Raw genomic sequence first — 21,981 nt, 5'->3', positions numbered from 1 at the left:
TATTTGTAATAAAATAAATCTGGACTAACTGTGTCACTGACACCAGAATTTGGCCCCAAAGTGATAAATCTGGAAGATATGTACTCAGACTGCTGCTACTTATTTTCTGCTCTGTTGGTCCCTTTCTCTTCTACCAATATACACTATAAACACACACTCTCTTTCTGGCTTGTTCTCCTCTCACTGCTGCTTCTGCAGCTGTCAGATCCTCTGTTTGCAAATTAACAGCAGGTCACCATTCCAGCTGGATCCTGTTTTTCCACATCCTCAGCCCACTTTGATGACCAAGCGAAGATCTGCTTATGTGAACATTCAAGGAGCAAAGATGGGCAAAGGTGAGCCCAGGCAGCTGGCTGAAGACAGGATCCCATTTCGTTACTTGCCCCGAGACCTTCCAACACCTTTGTGCAACTGAGCATACCAGCAGCTGCATCATCAAAAGAGGTTCCAGAAATTATAACAGAGCTCAACATGTAAAAAAAAAAATATCTTTATTTTGGTTAAAATATGTATATTTTCATAGAACATCTATAATACCACATCCAAAGAGTTAGGTGTTTGTTTTTTTTAAATCAACAATATTCTCTTCATAAGATATAACCATGACATATACTACAAACCCCTGATATAATAGGATTTCCTTCAGTTTCTTTGCTTATAGCTTGCTGCTTATACAAAAAAATCACTGATCACTTTTTGCCTATACTGGAGAAGCTTAGGCTGCTGAGCACATCTCACATCTCTGCCATTTTGGTCCCTTCGCCATCCCCTTGCCACCTGAGTTTCTGGTAGAGCAGTACAAGCAGGGATTCAGTAACCCTTGCCCCACACACTTTGAACATTAGAGATCCTGTACACAAATCACACACATCTTACTTGGCTGTCGTTAAGGTATGAACATAGGTCATAGAGGCTAAACTAATGCTGGGAGGAAGAGAGCTCTTCCTCTCTCAGCATCCATCTTGCTGTTTTGTGGGTGCTAGTGTCTTCTGGGGGTGGAAGCAGGGTGTGTGTTTATGCACATGTGTGTGTGGATCTGTGTGGATATGTGTAGGTGCATGTAGACATGAGCCGCAATGGGAAGAATAGGGAAGATGCCATTAAACACCAAAGGTTATTCCAGTTCTGCTCAGCCCTCGAGGAGGTTTGAAACAACAGAGGAGGTACACGGAACACCACTTACTTCTCTTATGCTCTTCTTAGGAGTGAGGGTGAATAGACAAGGGACAGTATACTGAGCAAAAGAGAGGCCCTGCACCTGTGTGAAAGCATGTTTGGGGTGTAGGAACTCAATGGCATCATTTGATGTGTAGTTTAAGCTTGCCATTGGGGTGGCTTTATTTCAAACAGGTCCTGGCCAAGTTTTTAACCTTTTCTCTCACTCTCTAGATAAAGGAGGCTCATTATTTCATTTTGATATGCCTTCATAATATTTTTCTTCTTTTTGATAAAGCAAGTTAGTCTAATTATACAGCAGACTTGTTGATAATGTAATGTGACTGTTCTGAGTATTGGGGATTCCTCTCCCAGCCCTGTCGAATTCGCGTGAGAGGTTTATCTAGACAAGGAAATATCAGCACAAATTTGACAACCAGCACCATGCATGGAATAATGAGGGAGAGCATATAGGCACTCGGAAGATACCATCTGTACGATGATGGGCTCAGGAACCGTTTTCCACCGTAAACCAGTGTGTGTGCAGTGCACAAAATCAGTGTCAGATATCCCAGTTTGGACTAGGAGAGAACAAAGGGAAAAAAAGAAAGAAGTGGAGGTTAAAAAAGTGAATTGATCCAGAACAAATGCAATTTACAGGGCACAGTAAGCTTTGTGAAATATGTGAGCTTTGGGACTAATTGGGGACTGCTGAAATGAAACTGTTTTATATAACATGAAGACTCTTTTTTTTAAATAATGATTTATTCAAATGGATTTAGGTGAAATACATTTCTTTGGGTTTTTTTTTTTCTGCATCAACAATCCTGATAATTTTTGCTACCTCATACATCCTGCCTGGTGGATGTCGTATTTGTGAAAATACAGACAGAACACTGCAATTCAGTGGAGAGATCCAAGCTTTTATATGCTCTAGTGCTAATCCATCCAGAAACACCATACTGTGCAAGTTTCTGGCCTTGATAAAACATTCATTGATAGCAATTTCTCTTTCCCTTGCCTCCCTTCCCCTGCCAGCCCAGCTCCTGCAGAGGCATGGCAGCTTGCACCGAGCTTCCTCCAAACGGGGGGCTGAGATTATAGTGTTATCAAGGGCAGCCTGTTTATAGGCACATCAGTTTTTAAAGTCTGCAGAAACTGCTTGGCATTGAGAGGATCTGACTTGTAAAGTAATTTTTCAGACCCATTTTATCTGAATTATCTTATGAACCAACAAAATTAGCCCAATAAATGGCTAAAATATTTTGCGACTTAGTATAATTGTGGAATTTGATAATTCCACCATGTCAGCTTTCTGTTTGTCATTTAGGAGCTCACGTCTTCCCAATTTTCTATTGTTAATGCAGTAATCCCAGTTGTACCGTAAACAGCCGTCAGAGCAGCTGTGGTTCCTTACAGGTGAGCCGTATAGCTGTGCAGACTTTTTTCCCACTGTGTGGTGGTGGATAGTGCACACATCACATTTGGAGATACTAATGGAGGAAAGCGTTAGGTCTCTAGTAAACCTGCCTGTGGTCATAGTTGAATAAGGAAGAAGGTGTTTTTAGAATAAGTCTTTTTCTTACCTGTACAAATCGAAATTCTCTCCAGTTGACATTGTTGCTGACTGAAGGCAAGGAAGTTATTCCCAGAAGAACAAACAAAAAAAATCCTAAAATCCCCAAAGCCACGTAGGAGTCACTAAGCCAGGCATTAGTGGTGTCGAGTGGTTCTGTTTTATTGTTCAGGACCTGAAGAAAAGACGAGCAGGTATATCTTAGTAACAGCAGTTTTAGGATCACTATGCAGAAAAAAATATCCTTTGAATTAACTAGGAAATAAATCTTATATATTAACTCCCTGAAAATCATCAGATATTTACTTTGAATGCCTTCTTAAAAAGCAAAAGGGGCATTATATTACATACAGGTTCCGTGTACCTGTAATTGTGGTGTGTGTTTTACACTTCTGTAGGCCTGCTTTTGAGGACGTTGTATGATCCTCTGTTGTTATATAAAGTCAGAAAGTCAAAAATATGTGCCATTTTCAGAGACAAAATATGAGCCCTTATTAAAGTTATATCAAGAAATGGGGAAGTGTGTTTCTTTAAATTACTCTTAATGTTTACATTTCCCCCACTTATTTTATTCATATGTAGACTGTTTTGAAGGAAGACTGAGACCAGAAATCCCCTCAACTCCTCATAATATCAACAAACGTTGGATATACCAGGGGTTAAAAGGAACATAGAAACTAGGAAAAGAAACCTATTGTAAAGAATACTGGATTGTCCACATGAATTTCTGATGCTCAAGATAGAAAGACAGTATTTGTAACAGGTCTGGAAAAAAAGAAGACACAGGGGAAGGAACAAACCTTACCTGGGAGATGATTCGGTTGCTCATTCTCCATCTTACAAAGTAGCGGATTGGGATAACGAGAGTGTACAAAACATGCAGGGAAGCAAATGCCAAGGCTACTAGTCCAAGTTGTTTCCTGCACAGCATCCATTTGTCCAGCCAGTCTGGGAAACGGTGGTATTTGGTACCTCTGTATAACTGAATAATTGCAGCCAGAACACCAGGAAGATAAACCAAGGCTAGAAGGATGAGTGCCAATATAGGGCAGATCCGATTTGGAATGGAAATTGCAATAAAGAATGAAAAGTCTTCATTTTCATAAACGTAAGGATAAATCACGTTGCGAATCAAACAGTAGAAGAAGAAGAATGCAGCTAGGCCAATGGACAAAAGGATGGGAAACTTCCACATTGGAAAGAGCCGCAGAGGGTAATTTTCTATTTCCTGAGCAGCCAAGAGGGATCCCTGATCTAATGGAGTGAGACCCAGTGCACGAACAATGTTCATCACCATTTGTTTAGCTTCCATGTCATCTCCACAGACAAATACCTGCAGCCAAAACCAAACAGAAGCTTTATTTAGACAGACCTTAATGACATTCTCCATTGCCATCTTGCCTAGATATGGATCATGAGCACAAGCTTCCTAAGTACTTGTTGGCTTCCCTGTTGGCTCTGATTGATTTATATAGGCAAAAAGTAGCATATAGATACTTTCTTGGCCAACAAGTCCAAGAACAAGGAATATGAAACTTTAAAATTGTTTCAAGTGTCAAAATTTTGTATTTGAAAAGGACAATGTGTAACACACTTAATACAAGTCTTTACCTAGAAGACTTGATACACTCTTCTGAAGACCTGCAAGCAGTTTGTAAGTACAAGATTTTACAGGACTAAATAGGAGCAAAATTTTCAATGGGAATGAGTAGGAACAATATTTTCAATTGCTGCTGTAGTGGTCCAAAAGTCCTCCAGGGAACTGGGGACAGAGAACTTTAAAACACGATTGTCCTATCAAAAACGTAAATATTACTTATCTTCAAGTCTAGTAAAATAGTGAACAAATCATCTTTTTGTGTGTGTGCAAGACAGTACTCTTTTGGAACTTTAGAAAGGGGGCAATTTCTGTTGTCACTGGTATGATGAAGTCTTGTAGAGCTGAGGCTTGGAAGTCCTTGGGTTTGTAATTTAGCCAAAACCATTTTTCTTACAGCGGAAAGTGGAGCTAGCAATGGTTGAGTAGCTGTCTGATTCTGTTTGCTATAAAAGAGCACTGTCCCTCGCAGTGCCAGAAAACAGAATAATAATAAATGGTTTGCTTTCAGGTAAGCTGCTGTATTGCTTTCAATGACCAGCTCTGTGCCTGCTGGCTTGTGGTTAGGGAGCTGGTTAAAAGCACACACTGTTGTTGTGGTAAAATTCTGTGGTGATGAATTCTCATTTTAAAAACTTTCTGAATTTATTCACCTTCCAGCTCACTTCTGTTGGCTGTATACATTCTATTGCTGCATTATATCCCTTGCCTCCTTGTTTTTTCTCTCCGAATTCTATTTTTGCTTTCATATATTCCTCCTGTCTCTTTTCCGTTTAACTTCACGATCCTGGTGAACAAATGATGTAACCCTCATTTCCTCCTGATTTTCTGTCTCTCTTTGTAGCTCTGCTATCTTTCTTTCCTTGCTTCTCTGGTGTCTCTGGTGTCTCTGGTGTCTCCAAACACCTTCCTGAGTTCAGAGGCAAGTTACTGATATTTCTTGTCATGCTGTATTACAAGCCAAAAGTAAATTTAAGCTTACATTTAATTTTAAATGGTTTATTATAGTGAAAATACCATCTCAATCCTGTCTGATTTGTCTATCCCGTGTGTGTTTTGTCTAGCTATGAAGAAGCTATACAATACTTAACTCTATGCCATAGGAAACCTTGGTTGCTCAGACTTACCTGCCGGCTTGCATCCAGTGTGCCTGACTGCAAGGCCCAGGCTGACACAGTGTTAAAGGCTTTCACAACCTTAGCTCCAGGCACCAGCTGAGCGAGGTACTCTGCATTGGATTCAGGATGCTCGTTTATTTTCAAGTTGTTGCTTACGTCCACCAGGACTTTTCCATGGAGGATTTCTGTTAGTGGTGTAAGGAAGTTGTAATGTTGCCTCTGGATTGCTATAATGATGATAGCGGCTTTCTGTGCTGCCTCTGCGTGGCTCAACACCTCTGCACCCTTGGGAATCAGGCTGGATGTCTGTGTGCTCCGGCTTCCAAACACAACAGGATAGCCAGATTGAATCATTTTATGCCCCAGGGCCCTTCCAAAATCTCCAGTTCCAAATATGCACACTGTCTCTCTTTTGTTAGAGGTGTTAGGAGCCAAAGCCATTATGTTGGAAGAATTTTTATTCATCTGTTTAAAAAAAAAGAAAAGAAAAATAAAAGAAGAAAGTAATAGGAACAAATAAAGCAAGACATCAATCTCTTGGCAATGAAAGTTTAGCGTCCATTCTGGTGATACACATTAGATACCTGAAGGTTTGTTTGCCTCTTAATACGCTTCCTGCACACTCTTTGAAACACACAATCTCAGAAGATTTCTGTACAGTTTTTAAAAAACAGTTCTGATTATTTACCTCTCTGTCTTTTACAGCACCCTCTTTTCCATCCAGTTTATGGATTTTAACATTGAGCTGAACTGTTGCAGTTTTCCTCTCTCAAAGGGAAAGAAAGAGGAAAAGATGCGGGAGCACAAACAGCAAGGGTTGTGCATGTTTTAGAGTGATTTCTGCTTGCTTATGCTATATAGAAGCATTGTAGAGGAGCGTGTTTCTAATCAGATTAGAATCTGGAAGGCCTTTTATAAAATACTTGAATAGGAGATACTATAAAAGGTAACTATAAACCTTTCTGTTGTCTTCAGTATTTCCTTAATATGACTAGTCAGTGCTAGTTTATTTTATTATTGTTCTTCAGTTTCCTGAAGAATGTCTTGTGAAGCATTTGGACAGTGGAATTGGAATATTTCATGTTGAACATAGATTTTTGATATTTATATATTACTCAATAAAATTCCGTTTGAGGTTTTTATCTATCCTCCTTTATCACTGTACCTGGAAGCTTCAAAGTCTTTAATGTATTATCTATGCCATAGCAGTACGTATGCTCTGTACTTGCAGAGTGAGACCCATGATACCAGTGCAGAATCAAAAAGGTCTGCTCCAAAGGTCTTGCAGTAGGTCCACATGCTGTGGTCCTCACTTTACAAAAGGTGAACTCACACTGGAAACCTTAGGCCCTGAGACAAACCTCCAGCAGGAGATCTTGAGACCCTCTTCTCTTGTCCTGGCCAGCAATTTAGTACTGAAAGCAGCCATTCAATTTGCAGGAGCCCTGATTCAAGACTCACTGCATCACAGGTAACTGTCTTAATTAAAGCTGTGGAAATAAGTGATTTCTCAATTTTGGGGGAAAAAAATGCATGAAATAAATAGTTCACTATTATTAGTTAGCTAGTGGCTTTGCTACTGCTGATTATTAACACTTTGCTTGCATTATTCTGTGAAGCACCATTCAGAATAAAAGTGCCATCTGAAAATACTGGGATGATGTTCTTAATTTTCTTTCATGTTTTTCTCTAGCCAGAACAGTTTCTGCTTTTTAAAAACCTGGCACAATTTTGAATTGTTTGGCCAAAAACTTGCATTTGCTTGGTTACTAAAAGAATCAAGCCTGAACTTTCCCTACACTACATTTCTGTGACCTAGAGTTAAGGACCATGAGTCAAGGATGCACACATCTTTTTTGGCCTGTGTTGTCAGGTGTTAGCTTCACCACCAAGGTAGTCAGAGAAATGCTTATCCTGAGACTCATATGTGAAGATTTTGGCTTGAGCAAGCTCTGTATACAGCTAGCCTAGCCCGCAGTTGGCATCAGTGTCTGCTTAGCACTGTTCTTGCAGTGAGCTGTGGGAGCCCTGGGATTTAGACAGCTGCCAACAGTTTGTTTCTGGTCAGTAGGCAAAGGCATCGGCTCAGGCAGAGAAGGGCGTGAGGATCTGTGTGCTCATAGCCTGTATGGCTCGTGCAGGTCCCATGGGAGGCTTTGCAGTGCATCAGTGTGTCAACCCCAGATCTCCTGAAATGCAGGCCTAGCTACCCAGCTGGACTCGGTGTACTTTGTCAAGTAACACACTGAGCCTGAAGGCAGAGCCTCAGAAGAACACATCTGAATGTCTCCTGCATATCTGTGTGCTCTGACAAATGCAAAGTACTTTGGCATATCTAAAAACCATTCCCTGAGGGCTTTATTAATGTCCTATGAGGCTCTAATATGACAGAAGCGATAAAATTCCTTTTTCTGGTATAGTCTGTATTTCAAAAAGAAGAGTTGCATATGTAATGTTAATGAATGGTCCAACTCAGTACCTAGTTAAGACCCAACCTTCCTTTTGTAATTTTTCCTTTTAACAAAGTGGGCTCCTGTCTAAAAGGAAAAATGAAATTTATTTGTAACATGGGATTGTCCAGTTGACAGGGAACTGCTTGAAAGAGCCCAGCGCAGAACCACAAAGACGATTAAGGGAGTGGAAAACCTCCCTTATGAGGAGAGGCTGAAGGAGCTGGGTCTCTTCAGCTTGGAGAAGAGGAGACTGAGGGGTGACCTCATCAGTGTTTACAAATATGTAACGGGTGGGTGTCAGGATGATGGAGCTAGGCTTTTTTCAGTGATGTCCAGTGATAGGACAAGGGGCAGTGGGTGTAAACTGGAGCATAGAAGGTTCCACGTTAACATCAGGAAGAACTTCTTTACTGTGAGAGTGACAGAGCACTGGAACAGGTTGCCCAGGGGGGTTGTGGAGTCTCCCACATTGGAGATATTCAAGGCCCGCGTGGACAAGTTCCTGTGTGATGTACTCTAGGTTACCCTGCTCTGGCAGGGGGGTGGACTAGATGATCTCTTGAGGTCCCTTCCAACCCTTGGGATTCTGTGATTCTGTGAAAATCATAGAATCATAGAATCATAGAATGGTTAGGGTTGGAAAGGACCTTAAGATCATGTCTCTGTTTGCCCTCAAAAAATCATTAAGTTATTGTTGAGTGAGCTATGCAGATCATTCTCCTTTCCAAAGTAAGACTGCAAAAACTCCAAAACTCAAATGGATGTTACCAGGTAATATATTTGGTAGATCAGTTAAAGTTATGTTTTATTTGAGCTCATGAAAGTATTTAATATAGACGTGAATCCAACAGCAAGAAATAAGTCTATAAAGTGCTTCTGTTTCTCACTGATACTGAACATCTCATTTGCTAGTGAGCATTGAACTCATCTTGCCAGAAAAAAGAGGGAGATAAAAAGAAATATTAATGTAAGGAACATTCTTTTTTTTTTTTTTTTTTCCAAAATACAGTTTCAACGAAAGAGAGTTGAAACTGCCTTTAATACTGGAGGTCTAATTTAGCTGAATGCCGCTTTTTAACTTTGCCTGAATGAGGTAAGCTGAATTTACCTTCTCTTTTCAAGAATTACTTCATAGGGATGCCCATGATCTGATACAATGGTACACTTCATATATTAGAAATAAAATGGTCACCAATGAATCTTTGAACAAATTAAATATGTTGTAAAACTGACATAAGTTCAACAGTGCATCTGCTACTTAATCACATGTAAGACAAGGCAAGTTTGCTTTTAAATCCCAGACCTTCTGGACCATGTCTCCTTCCAACAAAGACAGAAATTAACTTAGTTTTCTCCACTGAATCCTTTTTTTCTTTCTTCCAACATGCCTTTGTGCCAGCTGGCTGATGTCAAACTAATGGGAGGTTGTAGGCTTTGTAGCGAACTTCTGGAGGTCACTTCAGGTAGTAGGTTATGAGCACATAGACAGTGCATAGATAAATTCTGGCTTTGCTGTGTGAATTTGAAGAAAATGCAGCCTATGATGGCAGCTGGGTGGGTATAAAGTAAGAACAAGGAAAATGGCCTTGCAGAGACCATGACAGCGATAATGGCAATTCAAGAAGATAGCAATTTTCTATAAGACAAGGTGTTTTATCGTCCTACATCAGTGTGAGAAATGGAAAGCAGAAGTACATTGCAAAGGCCACAGGGCCACCCTGGTGTCTGGGAGCTCAGCCCAAACAGATGATGGCAGTGGGAGTCTGCTCTGTGCCTATGGGTTATGCTGAGCACTCCTAAAGCACTAGAGGAAAACAGAAATGCCAGGAAAGAAACATGTAATTATTATCTGTTTTTTTTGTATATGTAGCAATACACTATCTGATAAAAAGCCATAGAGATTTGTTTCCATGCATTGTATTTTTGCTTATATCCAGACCCCTAACATTAGAGCAACAGTGATGCCTTTTGTTATTTGAAAGATAATCCATTTAAGCTTCTGTAATGTTTAACTGTGTTTTTTCTCTTCTGCATTGTTGCTGTATTATTATACACTGAATTATCCTATTTTAAGGAAAATGGTGGTATTTTCTGAGTTTACTTGGTCAGTAATGCTAAAAAGAGGCACTGAAAATAAAAAGCTAACTGCAAAACTGTTGTTTCTATCCACTACATAAACTGCATACGGGAACTGAATAAAGGTACAGTTCAGCAGTTACATGTAAGTACTTTGGTATGTAGGAATTTGAATGAAGTCAGGCACATTGCATTGTATATGGGAAGAAGGAAGGATTTCCTATCAGAAGCAATCCACAGGTGAAGTATAGTGCCAAAAGTAGAAAGGCAGAGATGGAATTGAGACTTAGGCTGGGGTGGCTAATGACAAGATCAGAAAGGTATGACATGGAATGGCAGATGAGAGGTCAGTGGAGTGATTCCAAAGGCAGAGAGATAAGATGAAAGGAGCTGGAAAGAGCAATTTTATTGTTTACATTTTAAAAAGAAGGAAACCAAATAACTGTGGTAGTGATCTCAAGAGATTATCTAGTCCATCTCCCTCCCTAAGGCAGGATGAAATTTATTTAAATGGTGTGTGATGAATGCTTGTCTAACCTGTTTGTAAAGCCTTCCTATGTTGTGGATGCTGAAGTCTTCCTTACTTACTGCTTTCTCAACTATATTATTAGGCAGATTTTCCTACATGTAATCTGTATTGCATCCTCCACTCTGCTCACAGGTGTCAATTTGCTCCCCTTCTGTTTGCAGCAGCTTTTGTCAGACATGAAAGTGGTTCCTATTTCACCCTTTTCTTCTCTAAAGGAAACAACCCCGGATTTTTGCCTGGTACTCATGCTTCTGAGATTAGAGATATTTCTTATGGCTTTCTTCTGATCTTTCTAGGCTAAACTGGTCCAACTGTTAAAGTTGGGTCTAAAAGTGAATACAATACTCTTGCTGAGGTCATACCAGATAGAAAAGGATTGCTTCATTTGCCTCATAGACAACACATCATCCCACTGTCACATTTGCCTTATTCATAACAGCTGATTCATAGTCAGTTTGTGATGCATTAAAGCTATGAGTACTTTAACAAGTAGTGTGTAGCAACAGGAACCAAAATGTGGAGTGAACAGCATACAATGTTCACTCTTCTCATGTATCAGATATTTCCACCTTGAACTTTGTTCTAGTAGCACAGCCTGAATGCCCACTAGCAGCTGCAGTGCATTGGGATGCAAATAAGGCATGTCTTCTGGCTCAGCTTTCATTGTAAGAATCTAGTCTCATATTCTCCAAGAGGTTTGTGTGGTGTAAAGCAAAGCTTGAAAAGTGGTGATCTGCTTCTATATCTGATCAGAACTGAAATATTAGAGTAAATGCATCTTGTTACTCCCAATCTTTTAATTGGACTGCTCCCACACACTTGCTCCACCCTCAATTTCTCTGTTTCTTTCTGACTCAGAGATGTCTCATGCACTTGTCCCTGTTGAATAGCACCATATTTTTTTCAAACTGTAGCTTCAATCTGTCAAGACAATTTTGATTTCTAAGCCTGTCCTCTAATGTGCTTGCAGCCCTTTTCAACTTTGTCAGATTGTCAGCTTTCATAAGCATAGTGTCTATTCTAGTGTCTATGCCATTTAACAAAATTCTGAAACAGGATTTTTGCCAGGAGAGACCCTCTGTATATCTGCAATAAATGTAGCCTTCCATTTTGACAACGATTAACTGAAAGATTGAAAATGTTTCTTTTGCTAGTTCTGCAGAACCTTACCTTAATTTAGGCTGCATTTTCCTATTACTTTTGAAAATCTTCTCTAACATTTACCATACTACAAACTTCACTCATGTCAAATTGCATAGCATCTGTGATTCACAAGGCCTGTTATCCTGTCATAAAAGGAAATGAGGTTGGTTTGAAATGATTTGTTCTTGATTAATTCATTTGCTTATAACCCGTTTCTTTCTTATCTTCTATTTGCTTTCTCTGTTTGAGAATTGTATTAAATGGATTAGGCCATAATTCTGCACCTCCTCTTTCTTTTACTTTTCAAGATAGCTGTTGTTCTTGCATTTCCAGTCCTTCAAAACTCTACCTCTTCCACACAGTTCTTAAAGATAGTTATTAATGGCTGTGGAAATGCTTCAGTTATGCCCTGAAGAAAATGAAGTAAATTCCATTGCCCTTGCTGATCTCAGGTCATTTAACTCACCTGAACATGGCCCCATCAATTCTCTCCTTGATTTTCCTTTATGTTTTTACAGGAAGCCTCTTGTTATACTAGATGTACCTTACTAATTACATTTCTTGTTGTGCTGTGTCTTTTCAAATCGTATCAACATATTAGTACTATTCTTCCATGCTTGTCCATAGGTTTTGATTTATATATGTTGTTTGAATTTCAGTTCTTTGTTTCTGAAGAACTCACAGCTCCAGCCACATAGCTGCCTTACCGCAGTCCTTGCTCTGCATAGCAGTCTTTGTGTCTCTGCTTTTAACATTTTCTTTAAGCAGCTGCCAAATCTTCTAATTTTCTTATCAAATTGTACTTCTTATGGAACATCACCTTCCCACCTTTAGAATCTAATATACTCTGCTTATTATTCTGCTAGGTGGACAAACCAGTTTTTGAGGACTTTATCTCATCTGGTGGCCTGTGATGGCTCCCAGCTATGACAGAACCTCTGTGTTTTCCTGTCTATTATTTTCCAAAGATTTCTAGAGTCTGTGTTCTTTTATCTTTTGATTCAGACCAAAAGCTTAGAAGATGAAGCAGGATAGAAGGGACTATGAGAAGATAAATGGTCAGATCATTGACAGGAGTTTGTTCCACAGCCATGTAAAATAAAGGTTTATAAGTAGAGTAAGGAGAGAGTTAATGGACAACACAGCTCTGATCCAGGCAGGTTATGGCGTTACCTACTATAGGAACTAGTCTCAAGATTTATAACACTAGTCCATATATCTTTTTTTGTTTTAAGATGATTGATTGTAAAAATTATAATCCCAAAGGTGGTCAGTTATAAAGATGATATGCAGAACAATTATTAAGGGAGTGTACCTTTAAAAAGTGAAGTATCAAAGGCCTTCTTTCAATGTAAATTAAATATTTTGACTGCTATTTCCTTGTAAGTAACAGCAGGATGTTTTGTGTGTTCACTAACTTTTGGTGTTTAACCCTGCTGGTACAGTAGTGAAACTAGGACATCTGGGATAAGTGGTTTCTGTTCAGACCATGCCCTTCTGTAGATCTCATTTTAAGCTGCTGACATGACATCTTACATCTCACCTTAACTCCACTTTTAACACAGAGGATTTGTCTGATTATGTTTTTTTTTTCTTTTGTCCAAATCTCTCATTATCATTACAGCAAGGATTAGCATTTCTCACACAGCATCCACATATTTAAGTCCTTAAGCCTCTGTAAAAGGTCTTTTTCAGCCAAAGCTCTGTATCTCTGGTCAGGAAGTACCTGAAAACATGCAGTTCCTTATGTGGGTTCAAGACCTTGTTTACATAGTTTGAACATGGGACTGAGCACATTGCAACTCACTTCACTCATTTCACCAACACAGATTCAAAGCATGTCTCATACCAAACACTTTGAAAACATATTCTCACCACCACAGATTGAAACTCCAACATGCTGTTTGACGTGACATGATTACACGTCTTAATCCTGCTGGGCAACTGTGAGCTGATCTTGAATTGGCATTTAGGGCGGAACTGGTGAAAATAAACACTTCAGAGGTGTCCTGCAGACCTTCCTCATACTGCTTTGAACAGACTAAAGAGGTTTAATCAGGTTTGCTTCCCGAATGCCTCTATGTGCACCTGATCCTTCCTTACCTGGAAAATCATCCTTCTCAATCATGGGTGGGCTGCACTTGTGGTAACCATGCTGCTTTGACACCATGCTAATGATATGTACTCATGATGGTGGCAGAAAGAACAGTGCCTACAACCAAAAGTGTCAAAGACAGTGTCAAAGACAGTGGAAAAGACCTTTCCCTTTCCTTTTCTCTTTCCCTCTCCCTCTCCCTTTCTTTTTCCCTTTCCTTTTCTCTTTGCCTTTTTTCCCTTTCTGTCTCCCTTTCCCCTTTTGCGTTTTTCCCTTTTCTTTTTTCCTTTTCCCTTCACTTTCCCTTTCCCTTTTTTACATTAAGTCTCTTTTTACATGGTTTCTTTCAAATCCCTGGATACCTGCAGATGGGCATGGTGAGCTTTAACCACATAAATGAATAAAGAAATGAATATTTTTGTTTGGAATTGTACTTTTTTTCAATGGTGATTTTTAGTTTCTCATGCTGTCAAGTTCTCCAGAGTTAAACAGCTTTGTTCAGGAATAGACTTAATTCTCACAATTGTCCTAGCATGTACTGGCAAGTAGAAGTCATCCCCAAATGTCTTTATTTCTTTTTTTGTAAATGAGAATCCTGCTTTGTCTTGTCATCTATGATCAAAAGCTGTGTATTAGACAATACTAATTTTAGCTAATAAGCTAAAATTACATATAGTGCCCTATTAAATATAGCAGAAAAAGAGAACAATTAATACTTAATTTCTTGCACGTATAGTACTGCAGCTTTGGAAGTATTTTTATGAAGTATTTCACAACATGCATAATGTTCAGTAATCCTGGTGTAGCTTGGAAAATAGGTGAAATGTGATTTAAAAAGTCTCCTCAGAAAGACACATACACTACTCTGAGGCAATCTTATTTACTTAAAATTTCATTTTACCATTCCCACAGAGAAAGAATGCACTCTATAACAAATACTGTTTCTTATAAACTGACACTTTTAGAACCAAATCTGCCCTAAATTATAAACTGCATTTTCCATTGCTTGATACACCTAAAACTGAAAGGCATGTAGCTAAACTACTCTCCCATGATTAATCCAGTACTTAAAAAGCATAAAGGAAATAGCAGAATAGCTCCTAACAAATGTATTGCAACAAATTATTCATGAATTTTCTTTCAAGCAAATTAATATCTGCTGTTCTTCTCAGCAGAAAATCCTGGGCTCTGAGTTTTGACAAAGCTGATAAAAAATAATTGTTTGAGACAATAAATCCTCCTACAGAGGACATTGCATTTCCCACATCTTCACTTTTTATCAGGAGAACACTAAAGCTGCCTGGAGACTCTTCAAACAGATGAAGTATAGGGCTAAATAGATGTGCTTAATGTTGTCTAAATCATAGCAAAGTACTGAGAGGGCTGGAAACCTCACCACCTCCAGCTGCTCCCATAAACACATAAGACCCAGCTATAACTTGAGTAATTTCCTCAGTCTTCTCAGGGCTGTTGTACTGCTCTGAGGTATGTAGGTATTAAGTTTTAACCCACCCTAGTAAACTGCAAGGAAAATGAAAATATTTCGTAAAACTCTTGAAGGTGATCAAGGGTGAGAAGGAGCGACAGACCTGCCGACAGCACAGTGGCACTGGACTGGCCCCAGGTGACCCAGGAGATGTCCTGGGACCTTGAAAAACATGTTTTCACATGCCCCACGTGGAGAAGCACCTCCTGGATTCCTGCTGATTCTCCCTCACTGTGAAGCTATTCTTTTGAGCATCTTTTATCTGCCATTGAGAGACATTAACAAATAGCTCTGTCTCACAGAAAAATAACACTAGAAATAATGAAAGCCTGGCTTCCTATGGGTTTGTGTTTCTTGGCTGATTACAAGTGCTGATTGAAGCTTCTTTCCAATCACAGTAGACAACTTCTATAACATTTCTTCTCATGGATTTTCATGTCTTTTAAATATATATAGTCACAGTATAATCCTTCATTTTTCAGGACTCTTCTGGGGGGTCTTCAGCTGCACTTTTTCATGCAAAGGAAGGAAAAAGGAGCCCTCTCTCTTCCTAGTAAATTTGTTTGAAATCATCACTAAAAAAATGATTGAAGAACATATATAAACATACATACACTCATGTACCTCTGCATGATCAGAGGAATCTCACTTCCTACAGAAATCAGGCTAAGGTAATGGACACCCTAAAAAGTTCATGATGCACACACACCCACATGCGTGTCTACCACCAAAACAGAAGCAAACAAGTGAGAAATAGCTCTTCAGTTGTAACCCTGTATCATTGTGTCTACTGAAGGGCACAGAGGATGAGGTAGGGCATGCTATTTGGGATGCCTTTACTGAAAGCCCACCAGTAAGATATATGGAGACTGGAATTAGCTGGCATTACACTAGCAAAAAACCAAAATCAGCCCTTCAGGGTACTAAGAAATGTGAGAGTTCAAAGCCACGTATTTATTATGAGCTCTAGGAGCCTGACTGTTTTCCCATTTACACTAATGGAATTGTTGATTCTCAGTTAGCTTGCTTTCGGACTAGGCTGGCACAAGTGGGAAGAAAATGAAGCCCAGTTGCTTCTTAACACCTGTGATAAAATCAAAGGTGAAGTGGCTGCTGCAATGCAGTGACAATATTCTTGGCTGTGTTATGCTCTTAGAAATCTGAAGAGTGAGAGGGAAAGTATGATGAGAGATTTAAGAAAAACAAGCATGAATATGAAGGTTTCTTGCCAAAACAAATATATGTGAATTTGCAACATGTCTGGAATGGGGCCAAGCAGATTTTACAGATTTTACTCTGTATTCTTGGTTACACAAGCCTAAACACAAAAATGTGTTTAAAGATGTGATTTAACAGTGGATAACTTTATGAGCTCCCTTATTCACTTAATATAAAGTACATTAAATGTATCTACTTGCTTCTTTTGGTTTCCTTTCTTTCTTTTACACAAACTTGAACATTTTCCTCTCCTACTTGACTGCATTTGAGTGGCACCTGCAGAGACATGCCTGCCTTCAGGACAAAATGAATGCTGATAATATAATAAATAAAGAAATCATGCTCCTCACAAAAAAAAAAAAAAAAAAGAAAGAAAAAAAAAAGAAAAAGAGACAATTTTAAATGCTGTTGCATTTTTCAGCAAGAAAAAATTCTTATCAGGCAATTTTAAAAAACTAGTTTTTTCTCAAGATGGAAGAAATTCTCCTTATCACTGAGCCAGTAATTTCAGGGTAGCATCCTATACTGAGAAATGGAAAGACCTAGGGTTTTTTCTTGACACAACTCCTACTTGGTTCATCTCAGAATTTTCAGATGCCCGAGCTGAACATTGTAATGGTAATCCCTAGGCTGGCAAGCAAGACGAGTGTGCACAGCAGTGGGTTACTGCCTCGGCTCCTAGCCCAGGCATTGGTACAAAGGAAACCTCTCTGCCAGAGTACTGCCTGTGAGCTACGGCTCTTGGAGCACAGCACTGCCACCAAATTGCTCACAGTGCAGCACAGGGCAGCCAGCATTATCCTGTGCTATGGTCCACCATGCAGAGGCATAGGAAATTTTACACAAGACCTCTTACAAATCTCTGCTGCCTGAGCCCTCTTATGCAGAGCCTGCCACCTTCAGAGAGAAGTCACCCTGGTTCCTGCCTTCTGCTTTCTCCTGGGTCTTAGGCAAGGCCAGTGATTATCTCTTGTTCCTGCCTCTGTGAAATATGTGGGGTCAAGATATCAGTTACACTTTTTGTTCTGCATGTCAAGACCATGCAGTAGGCAAGAAAGGAGTACGACAGGCCCTATCTATGCAATTGGAAAGAAGGGAATGGTATCTGGGATGTGATATGGAACGGAGACAAATGAAAAGCTTCTGTGTTCTTACTAAACTTAGCTGAAGAGGAAAGAAGAGAATGCTAGGAGGTACGAAACAAAGTGTCATGCTGCTTTTGTAATTGCCTAATTGGACAAAATAACTGCCTCCTGCAGGGTGACCCTCTCTTGCAGCTCCAGCAAGGAAACGCAATACAAAATGAGGAACCGGATTTTCTGAATAAACCTATTGTCTTTATTGCATTACCATTTTATGCTATTGCGATTATTGCATAATTACCCACTTGTTGTGAGTACTCATATCTTTTTACATATTTCTTGCTCTCACAGTCCTTATAGCATAGGACCACCCAGAGAAATCCTTTGTCAAAATTCCTGTGCTCTAATGATGCCAGAAAGTGTTTTGTTCTTTGGCAATTAACTTCACTAAATTTCACAGCACTTAAGGCCTGTTTATCTAGAGGCCTACAGAAACTTGCTCACATAGTTGGTATCACTAATGGATTGACGACAGGCAGCAGTAAAACCCTTTGATCCCAGTCCTCAGGTGCTGTAACTTGTCTGAGGTGGATGGCTGAGCTGCTTCCTCCATTGATCAAGCAGTTTGTAGCAGATTATTATAATTAAGCACCTTTGAAGTGCCAAGTTATATGAAGCTCTGGTGCCATTCACATTGTAGAAGTCAAATGAAATTTATTAATATTCTCATTTTTATGGGGTATCATGCTGGTTATGGAAATGGTTTTTCTACACATTCAGATTTGTCCTGCTGAGGCTGCTCTGCTTGGGAAAATCACGTGGAGGGAAATCATCCAGAGCTGAGAACCTGTCCTCACTCCTGATTTAATCTTAACCTCATGTTTTCTTAAGCAAGTCATGGGATCTGCATCTCCCAGCGGAGCTTTAGACCCAGCCTTGTTGCTGAGCCAGGGTGATCTGTGGCACTTTGCCAGTGCGACACACAAAGCAGCTCAGCCAAGCACGAGAAGAACAGTCCTGAGCCATGTAGCCTGAAACTGTGCCTGAAACTGTGCCTCCACCACCAAAGTCAGAGCATTCCTCCAATAATACCTCCAGGAAAGGGTCATCTCAACAGTTTAGTAAAGAAAATCACTTTTGCCGTTGTGCCTCAGGGTTGTACTCAGTAGACACTATGAGGCTGGGAGGCAGCTTTGTCAACCTCTAATTAATGCTTTTGCTGGCAGCTATTCCCTCTCCTCGTCTGTTTCCAAGAATCATGGATATAACCACTGCTCACCCAGGCTGCCACCCACTGCCTGCCACAGCTCCGCTGGAACACCCTGCCCAAACTGCAGCAGCAGACAGGAGAGAGCCTAGTCATCAGCAGCCCAGAAAATGCTTCATGAGGACGTTTGAGAGCGCACTCATTTCTCACAACCCTGTCCACAACATCAAGTAAGTGAATTTACTATTTCATTGGCTGTGCTCTCACTAAGGGGAATTCATGTTGGAGAAACTTTAGAAATGAAGAAAGCATGTGGGTCTAAACAATGATGTCAAAAAAGGAAAAAACACACCAATTTTTATTCTAGAGCATGCAGGGACAAAACCTCACCGCATGTGAACTGCAATAAGCTTCTTTAAAGGTGATATTCAAATAACTGTCCCTACATTTTCCTTCCCTAGAAACACCTTTCAAAAGCCAAAGTCAATATATATTAAAATCTAAATAGAATAAAAAAGGAAGTAAAAATGCCAACTTCTATAAAATGTCCACAGAAGATGTTTAAAAAGTTTCAGTTCCACTCTGCTAGCACTGTCACTAACAATGGGAGAAATGGTGGGCGCAGATCTTGAGGTTACCAGATAAACAGGCTGTAATAAAACTAGATAGAAAGCAGCGAGGGAGGCCTTAAAATATGCAGTTTTTAACTGCTCTCCTTGCAAATCTCAGTTGCTGTCTGTGCTTTTGAAGGACTGGGTTGGTGGGGAGGAAAAGGTGGTGCTGAGCACCCCATGCCCATGACAGGCATATTGCTGGGGTTTTTGCTTTGGACGAGCTCTTGTCTGGTCCTGTGAGCTTAACTGCTGTTAGCAGTGGATTGTATTGTTTCACCCAAGAGCAGCCGAGACTGCATGTCACCTGCCTGCCCTGCGATGTGAAACATGGCACTGTACGTGATGGGAGACAGCTGAGTCAGCTGCCAAGTGAGCTCCTGCTCTGAAATAAAGCACTAGGGTAGGCAATGCACTTTGTTAGTTGTTTCTCACCTCAAAATAAACCTTTTCTCTGGTTATCATTTCTGCCTGTAACTAAGAGAAGTATTAAAAAAAAAGTGCCATCTGCCCAAAACTGTGCAAATATGAAAAATGCTTAATATGTTTTTATGAGAATATTCTAATATGGACAAAGAAAGTACAGGGATGCTTGATTTCTCAATGACTATTGGAATATTTTGGTATGTAGTTACAGAACTACTTCATGCTACTCTAAGTCATTGCTATGAAAATATTTAGGAGCTTCAGGAAGGCCACATCTAAAAAATAATTTCCAGTAATTGCATCATTTTATAAAGTCTCAACAGTGTTAGAAAAATTGGCTTATAGTCTGAATGACAGTTTGTGTGACAGATTTAGAGGGGATATGAAATTTTCCCATATCAAAGCTGAAAAAGAGTTCTGACAGCTGCAGATTCTCTCAGAATTAATAATGTGGAGCTGTTATAAGACAATATTTAAGAAAAATTAATTTCTTTTTGCAGCATTGAAGCCACTTGCTTATAAAATATTAAAAAGGATTAAAATTCGTGTGCTGCCTGAACAGGAAGAGAAAACATTATATCATAGAGTCATAAAAGAATCATTAATTCCAACTGTTATTAGTGCTAGCTTATAATTTGGGGTAAATCAAGCACCCTCAGAGTATCTGAGCACTTGCTTCTAAAATTCAAGACAGAATCTTGGCTGTGGCTTAGGAAAGAATATCTGCTTTCTAGCTTCATCATTTAAAATCCACTGACCAATCCTTATTTGCAGAAGCTTTCTCCACTTCTTTAACTATTGCAAGCACCTCTGGAAGATTAAATAAACTTGTTATCTGCTATGTAAGCTCTCTGAATACCAATTGACTTATCTGAAGTTCTGGTTTGTCCTAACTTAACAGATACAAATCTTTCCCTATGTCAGCTTTTAATGACTAATATGTTGTATGATGTAAACACAAAACCAGGAGACATGGCCTGGTTTTGTATTTTTCTGTCTAGCAGGGGAAAGGCTGGCATAAAATTTTAGCAGGAAACTTACAAATTTAAGTTCAAGCCCACCTAAACTCCCCCCCAGTTGACAGTTTAGCCATTCTGCTCCCCATTCCCACCTGCAGAGGAGAGACAAACTTGTGTCTTATCTATGTGAAACTCACCTGTGCACTTAACCTGCTGCAGCCACCTAGGCAAGGCAGTGATTTCACAGCTGGTGAGATGCTGCTTCTGCTGGAGCAAGAGACCTCAGGAGCTGCAGACAGGTCCTATCACTGGGAGCAGAGTGTAGGAACCCCAGCAGCCTGGCCAGCATTTATGCAGTGGAAGTCAGGATGAGTGCACAGGGGAGGGTGAAATGAGGAGATGTTGCAAGCCTTGTCTGGCTGTGTGGGTTGAAAAAACTTCCCGTCAAAGTCTCAGGGAAAGTCCCAGCCCTTGTATTTACAGCTGAAGTGAAGCTGTGGTTGCTTTTGTCATGCTGGCACTGACTTGCCCCTTGGCTATTGGCCAGAACTAAGGTTTGGCTGCCTTCGCCCACTCTTGGAAGACTAACCTGAGAATCCCAGAAGTAAAAAATGTAGCAACTATTTGCCTGGAAGGGGAGTTGCTTTTTTTTGTGTTCCTGTGCCATTACAGCTGCGGGTAGGGACAGTAAGAATGTCACATTGAAAGGAATTTGGCATTCGGGTGGCTGAAAGCACCTGCTCTATGAGGTTCTCTAGATATTCTTGGCAGCTGCAATGATCCTGTAGAGCCAGAGCCTGTGATGGATACATATTGAGAAATGAGCTTTTAAGAGGTAACCCCCTGGGAGGATGCAAAGCTCTTCATGTTACACATCCGTTTAGAATAGAAGATAATTCAAGACAGATGCCTTGAACATCAAGAGATCACTGAACTGCATCGTAGTCCAGATAGGAGAAAGGGGATAAGAGAGTCCCACTAGTGCTGAGATTTTAAAAGAAGTTTGGAAAATAAATTGAAAGCTATTTAAATAGTATTGCACTCTAGATTTGCAAGCAATGTCTGCCAGTAAAAAGAAAGAAAGCAGAAGAAAAAGATTTTTAACGTCAGCTTGCCTTTGGGAGACTTACTGGAAAAAGTAGGAAAACACACTAAAAGGGGAAAAGAGAACTTAAAACTTAGAGCTGATCTCTAAAAAAGAAAAAAGAAATGACAGGAATTCCATTCAGAACAATATGTGACTGTGCTGA

The 21,981-nt window shown here is 39.9% G+C and overlaps 1 protein-coding gene across 1 annotated transcript; it reads right to left on the bottom strand.

Annotated features, from left to right (window-relative positions):
- Nucleotides 1-567: 567 nt before the first annotated feature.
- On the bottom strand, nucleotides 568-21,090 carry STEAP4 (STEAP4 metalloreductase). The gene is made up of 5 exons (XM_061346066.1): nucleotides 20,929-21,090; nucleotides 5,456-5,911; nucleotides 3,537-4,064; nucleotides 2,742-2,906; nucleotides 568-1,736 (listed from the first exon to the last, which is right to left on the bottom strand). The coding sequence occupies exons 2-5, from the start codon at nucleotides 5,909-5,911 to the stop codon at nucleotides 1,467-1,469; spliced, it is 1,419 nt and encodes a 472-aa protein (XP_061202050.1). The 5' UTR covers nucleotides 20,929-21,090; the 3' UTR covers nucleotides 568-1,466.
- Nucleotides 21,091-21,981: the final 891 nt, after the last annotated feature.

The sequence above is a fragment of the Neopsephotus bourkii genome, unplaced genomic scaffold (genome assembly GCF_033783945.1).
Source record: "Neopsephotus bourkii isolate Nb327-2 ecotype Australia unplaced genomic scaffold, CSIRO-AGI_Nbou_v1 NB_257, whole genome shotgun sequence".
Classification (NCBI taxonomy): Eukaryota; Metazoa; Chordata; class Aves; order Psittaciformes; family Psittacidae; genus Neopsephotus; species Neopsephotus bourkii.
The sequence above is the reverse complement of the archived record's forward strand: the minus strand, read 5'-3'. Positions and strand labels throughout refer to the sequence as shown.

Coding starts and splice junctions, on each gene's coding strand:
- STEAP4 (XM_061346066.1), bottom strand. CDS start 5,911: ATGAATAAAAATTCTTCCAACATAATGGCTTTGGCTCCTAACACCTCT. Junction 2,907..3,536: donor GCAACCGAATCATCTCCCAG/GTAAGGTTTGTT, acceptor TCTTTTCTTCAG/GTCCTGAACAATAAAACAGA. Junction 1,737..2,741: donor GAGAATTTCGATTTGTACAG/GTAAGAAAAAGA, acceptor GTTCTCTCCTAG/TCCAAACTGGGATATCTGAC.